Source organism: Epinephelus moara, chromosome 11 (assembly GCF_006386435.1).
Source record: "Epinephelus moara isolate mb chromosome 11, YSFRI_EMoa_1.0, whole genome shotgun sequence".
NCBI lineage: Eukaryota > Metazoa > Chordata > Actinopteri > Perciformes > Serranidae > Epinephelus > Epinephelus moara.
This window is the reverse complement of record NC_065516.1, coordinates 6,616,352-6,623,309: the sequence shown is the minus strand read 5'-3', so window position 1 is coordinate 6,623,309 and position 6,958 is coordinate 6,616,352. Positions and strand designations below refer to the sequence as shown.

At 40.0% G+C, this 6,958-nt stretch overlaps 1 protein-coding gene across 1 annotated transcript in view; it reads left to right on the top strand.

The window, feature by feature from the left end:
* The window catches only part of LOC126397597 (activin receptor type-2B-like), a 109,445-nt gene that overhangs the window by 48,351 nt on the left and 54,136 nt on the right, over nt 1-6,958 (top strand). The window contains exon 2 of the mRNA XM_050056497.1: nt 3,156-3,363. Coding sequence (XP_049912454.1) covers nt 3,156-3,363 — 208 coding nt within the window. The remainder of the gene's footprint in view (nt 1-3,155; nt 3,364-6,958) is intronic.

Genomic DNA, 6,958 nt, shown 5'->3' with positions numbered 1-6,958 from the left:
GTCCAGGGCCTCGTTGTCTCCCCCCAAACTTCTTCCTGTACCTCGTTGGTAAAGTAAAGGCAATTGAGGCTACAATTGAGGATATCCCTGATGATGAAGTGAGGAAGGCCCTCCTTGAGGTATGTTGTTGGGTTGGGATGATGAGCAATTTCAAGAAATCATAAAACTGACACAAAACTTAAAATATTGATACCTTAGTATCTGTACAAACATACTGTTACTACTACTGTACAGATACTACACTATTAGTCACAGTGTTGCATTATTTCTAATCTGACATTACAGTTACATGCTGCTCTTATGTGTTGGGAAAAGGCTTGTAGATAATCCCATCTTCCTTTTTACTGATGCAAAACCCACTGGTAGTATAACTTGCTTGTCCCAGCTAACAGCGTGTTTCACACTATATACAGTCTATGGTTTCACAACAATTTATTTTATCAGGTTATTAGAATTGGCAGGCTAATTACAAGCAAAAGGCTAACGATAGTTTAGCAGCAGATCACTGCAATAGGCTGAATCATGCGATCACAATGTTAAAATAAATAAAAAAAACACTTACTTTTTATCTCATCAAAGAGACGGTGACTGAGCTGTGACTCGAAATCCGCGTCAACAACAAGCCTGTCCGGACGTGTGCATCACATTTAAGTGTCCCCTGGANCACTTCCGTCATGCTAGGGGCACTTCCGTCAAGCCAGAGGCTTGTTTCACGTCAGGGGCTTCTGCTCCGGGGCTGTGGCTGAATCCGCGTCAACAACACGCCTGACCGGACGTGTGCATCACATTTAAGTGTCCCCTGGAAACACTTCCGTTGTGTTGCGGCCTATTTACAGCGCGTTTTTGTAATGTGTTGTGTTGTGGTCTTTGCATCGCTTTTTCTAATGTGTTGTGTTGTGGTCTTTGCAGCGCGTTTTCTAAATGCTGCGCACGTGTTGTCAAATTGATGAAAATGTTTTCTCAATTTGCTTGTGTTTTGTCTTTTTGCATGTGTTTTCTTAAGTTGCAGTGCTGTGACCTTTCAGGGCCACCGTAATCATGACCTTGAAAAAGCTATTCATGCTTTTATTAGTTCTAGACTCGACTACTGCAATGCACTGTATATTGGTGTCTCCCAGTCTGTTCTTAGCCGCCTTCAACTTGTGCAAAATGCAGCTGCCCGCCTTTTAACTAACACTAACAGACGAGAGCACATTAGTATGAGAGGCCCTTTGAGACATAATTCATACTTGGTTTCACATGTAACATCATACTCTTATACATACACCACTATACTCTTACACAAACACTACTATACCCTCTTACATGCACAATCATACTCTTATACATACACCAATATAGTCTTACACAAACACTACTATACTCTCTTATATTTATCATCATGTTTTCTTTTATTTACTGTCATACTCTTAGTGTAACAGAGGACAATATTATATGTATGTAAGTATGATAATATGTACATGAAAGTAACAGTATCTGTAAAACAAAGCTCTAATATATGTATGAGAGAATAATATTATATTTGAAACAGAATAATAGCATATGTAAGAGAAATTAGTTGTACATGTGAATGCAAATAATCATGTGTAGGGAACAAAATGACAGTGAATGTAAGACAGAATGATAGGGTATGTGAATGAGAATAGTTGTTTGTGTGAGAGTTTGATTGAAACGGAAGGGAGTTTGATTGAAACGGAAATATTACTGAATTCTCAGTTCCTGATTGGTTATTTTTGAAGCGGAAAGAAGGCCCGCCTTCCCAATCATAATATGAAAAGATGGCGGACATTGAGCGACTCAGTGAAGCTGTTGGCCTCTGACTGTCCACACAGGCCGCTGAGCAGAGCGGAGCACCCGCGGAGGCTCGCGCACTGGTAGGATCCACTTCTGAACCGTGTCTCGGCCGCTTCTTTGGGTTCTCCGCCATGTTGCTTTCTCTTTCTACCTGCGCTCCCTCTTGCTATGACACTTTCTGCTCTTCCTCCCCCTCCCTTCTTGTTGTGAGGAAGCATTTCCTGTGTGCCAGCGCGGGAATGTCGCCGGTCGACACGCAAACTAAAAATTATATATATTGAAAAATACAGCGAGATGTTAGAGGAGCCGATTGGCTTAATCAGTATTGTGTCATCTCCTCTAGTAGTGGCTTGGGTGAAAAAGGATATTTACGGACATGTAGAAGTTACGCACTATAGCTTTAATTTTGTAAAAATCTAATGAAAAACTTCAAATTGTTGTATTTTTTTAATGACACAATTTCAGTACTTTAATCAGTTATTATGGTTTATTGACTCACATAACCTATTAGCTTAGGTTGTACAGATTTTAGGGATATGAAGCATTTGAAGATACTCCAATAAATGACATTCCAATAAGCAAAAATACCCATTCAGACACAGGTAGAACATCTCAGGTTTAACCTGTTTAAATCAAAGTCAACAGGTTTTATGATTTTTATAGAAAAAATTAGTTATTTCTAAAAAGTTTCTATCAGATAATAATAATAATAATAATAATAATAATAATGAACTACACAGACAGATTGTTTCACTTATTTTAGGACCAGAAGAATAGAATTATTTGCAGTGTTACAGAGTGACAGGGAAGAGAGGGAAAAGAAAAGATAAAAGGAGAAATGTTGAAAGGAGAGGGTGAAAAAGGAGTGAGAGAGAGCAGGGAAGAGAGTCAGAAGAAGGTGGAGGAGAGGAGGGATGGAAAAGTGATAGATTGTGAGGATGAAGAGTAGAGGAAGAAGGGAGAGGAGGAGGGGAAAGTGAAAAAGGTTGTAAGAGAAAAGAGTGAAAGTAGAAGAAGCAGATCTGTCAGATCTTGTGATTACTGAAGAGTCTCATTTGTCTTGTTTTTTCTTCAGTCTTTGGTCTTGTCCAGACGTCATTTAAAGCTTTAGCTTACCTGCAGACAGTCAGCTCATTATGCCGCCTCCTTTCTTCTCTCTGTGCTCTAATAAGATGAGCATGATTAGAAGGCACTAATGGTGTTTGTGAAGGCAGCAGAGTGCCGTTGAATTATTGGGGGGGGGGGGGGGTGTCTGAGGCATCAACGCCCACGACAGCTTTTAACTCTGGATCTTTCATGAATGTCTTAATGCTTAAAGCGTTCATAATAAGAGATTCATTAAAGCTGTGTCTGTGCTGCAGGACTGAGCCGCGGGGAGGCCAACACCAGGGACTGTTTGTACTACAATGTCAACTTTGAGATCGAGAAGACTAATCAAAGCGGAGTGGAGCGCTGCGAGGGCGAGAAGGACAAACGCTCGCACTGCTACGCCTCCTGGAGGAACAACTCAGGCTCAATCGAGCTGGTGAAGAAAGGCTGCTGGCTGGACGACTTCAACTGCTACGACCGGTACAAACATGCACAGTTAATACAACAGCACAAACGTACACAGCTAATACACTTTAGACAGGATTCTTTGCAAGAATTGTTGGCTGTCTGGCATCTGGTTGCTACCTTATGATAAAGTCCCCACCACACCTGTGCACTGTGCTCATAATTGGCCCGAACACAGCGAAATAAGAAGAAAATAATACACTCTAGGCAGAGGGCAGTGTCTGCAGATAAATACACTGTCACACACTGAGAGTGGGTCAGTATATCTCTATATCTTTTAAAGCAGCTACAAGGAACTTTCATTTTGTATTGATTTTGGCACTGCTTATTGACAGAAGCGGAGGTGTTTCCATGAACGCCAGCACCTCGTGTTGTAAAAATCTTGATCAGGCTAACACATGCATTTGTTTTGGAAGTAAATTAAAGAAATTACTTATTTTTAATTTTAATCTTTTAAACACAACTGTTTGCAGGATGCTCAGAGACAAGTTCATGTCTGTGGCCCCTCCAGTAGAACAATGTACCATACCACACTGCAAAAACTGTTCAGGAATGACCCGAGGAACGTGACAAAGAGGTCAAGGCATTGGCCTGGCCTCAAAATTACCCAAATCCCAATCTGATTGATTCATGGCACATGCTGCTATCCCAGAGGTACCTACAATCCCGGTGAGCCTCCTTGGATCAGACTTGGCTCTGACCTGTTGAGGCATGGACACAGGACCTCTGGGGGTGTCCTGTGGTGTCTTGCACCAGATCAGGGTCTTGGTGGCAGATCTTTTGAGTTCTGTGGGTTGTGAGGTGGAGTACCAGCACGTCTCAGATCACATCCTCGATCAGATTGGGATATGGGGAATTTTGAGGAGGTGTCTCACTCACGAGACGCGTTCGCAGACACTCAGGAAAACCAGCACTTAACATTTCACTAACACTCAGAAATATCAGTACTTCACTGCAAAAACTCAAAATCTTACCAAGAATATTGGTCTTATTTCTAGTCAAAATGTCTAATTTCTAGTCAAAACAAATCTCATTACACTTAAAATAAGACTCATCACCGAAAAAGTAACTTGTTTTTAGACAATTTTCACTTGTTTCAAGCAAATTTTCACTTGGAATAAGTAGAAAAATTTGTCCATGGAGTAAGTTTTTTTTTTGCTTGTAATAAGAAAAAAACACTTTTTATTTGCTTGAAACAAGTGAAAACATGTTAGGGATGTATTTGAGCTCTTATTACTGTACTGCTATACCTTAATATCACACTGAAACCACGTTTACTGTGTGTTCACAGTAAAGGCGCAAACATACTCGGGCGGAATGTATGCGGAGCGGACTCCGCGGAGGCCCGCCCAGAATAAAGGCGGACGTCCACAAGCCCTGGGCGCGCAAAACTCAGATTTTACGACCGCGTGGACTCCGCTCCGCGCACCAGTGTCACACAAAAGACTGCTTGGCATGTATTTTTCACATCAACCTCCAATAAATGTGACACTGATCTGCATTTTGTATTTGCCGCCAGTGTTTATGTTCGTCAAGACTTCACATGTCCCTCACCAACATCGCAAACTCCCCTTCCTGGTCTCTTGTGGCATTTAGTGGCCGTACATACCACCGTCTCTTCGGTTTATTTGCTTGCAGAGCCAGCAGGCAGAGCAGCTCCTCTTCCTCGTTGTCAGTGTAGGACGCCATGACAGAAGAGTGTAAACAACGCGCAAGAATTGTGGGTAATGTAGTGTTTCACAGACATTTTTTACAGGAAACTACAACACAGAAGTGCGCTCGACTATGGCAGCCCGAATGACTGCAGACATTCCTTGCGGAGTCCGCTCCGCTTATAGTACGCCGGAGTCCGTGAGCACCTTAATTCAGCACAAGCTAGCTAGGCTAGCCAGTTTGCTACTTAGCAAGGCTAATTTCCGTACCAGCTAACTACTGAAACAACTGTTTACTGATATTACAGCGGTATAGTAAATACACTTTACATTAACTAGAAAGGGTAGGGGAAACACTGATGTTGGTGATTTGCCAACTTATAAAATTATGTGAATCATTTGGCTACACACTAGCCTGAATTGCCAAGCTAGCCAAATAGGTGGCTATGGGGCAAAGTGAGCCAATCGCTGTGGGGTAAATTGAGCCAGTGGTTGAACTTGACCTTCCTTAAGGCACTGAAGTTAAGTCTCTGAAGTATGAAATGGCATTTTAATGTAGTATTACACAACTGGTTTGGTTTATCACATGTTAAACATTGTAGATTTGTTATAACATTTAACATAACATTAGCATTTATTGGGATTTTCTTTTTTTCTTTCATACGTTTTTTCTTTGCTCCTCAAAACTACACTGGTTGTCTTTTTAATTTGGATGACTACCCTCATTTAAAATTGTTTCACCAGTGGCAAACATTAAAATATTCTAAATATTAAACTTCATTTGGTTGGTTTCATGTTGTTTAAGTTAGCTTTCAGGAATAAGGCAGAAATAAGACTATTTGGAAAATGAATCGATTACTTTTTATAAAAGAGGTAAATTATTATATATAAATTATGTTCATGTGTGTCACGACCTGGCTCAAAGGTATGACAAAATATGGAGACCACACATGACTTTAAAGTAGAAAAAACAAATGTATTTAAATAAAGTAAACTTAAATGTGTATGTCAGTTATCAGTAATGTCTGAAGTGTATGAGTGTGTGAATGTGTTTAGATGTAAGATAACAAAAAACTAAATAACCCAAGATCAAACAAACCCAGCAACTCAAAGAGGAGAGAGAGACTGAATGCTCAGGCCCCAATATAAATAGGTGAGCATTCACACCAAATCAGGTGTCAGCCATCTCTCCTAATGAGCCATTCCCCAGATCCCAGGCAACCAAACAAAGTAGGTCAGAGGCCAAGGAGCCGTCACATGTGTCAACTTAAAAAGTCAGACGGTCAATTTACCCCTACATGGCTCAACTGACTCAGATCAGCTTACCTCTAACCTGGGGCAAGTTGAGCCACAAGAACCCTTTTTTAAAGTCATATTTTCAGGGTCCTTAGTCATAGAGGGATTCTTATAATTTCAATGATAGGAGACATCCTGAAATAAGGGTAGATGTTTTCAGTGTTCTGTCTCATTTTTCCTTGCCTACAGGACGCCATAAGTAAAACTTGGCTGTGCAGCTGCAGATGTGAAGATTAGGCTCTGTTTCATAGGTTAGTTAGAGCATAGTTTAGTTGATTATATACTCTAACACAACTGTTAAGTCTAGAATGTTAAGGTTATTGATGTTACAGATGAATTTGATGTGAAAAATGTACAAAATGTTCAGGTTACACATAATTGCATTTTACATTTTGTATGTGTTATGCCATGCTGTACAAATGATATGTACAGTAGTAAGCAAAGGATCATATTCAGCTTCTCATGAGCAAATCAATTGACCATTTTTGTACATTTTAGTGTTGTGTCGTTCGCCAACGAATCGTTCAAAAGAATATATATATATGTATATATACATATACATATATATATATACACATATACATATACATATATATATACATACATATACATATATATACATATATATACACATACATATACATATATATACATATATATAC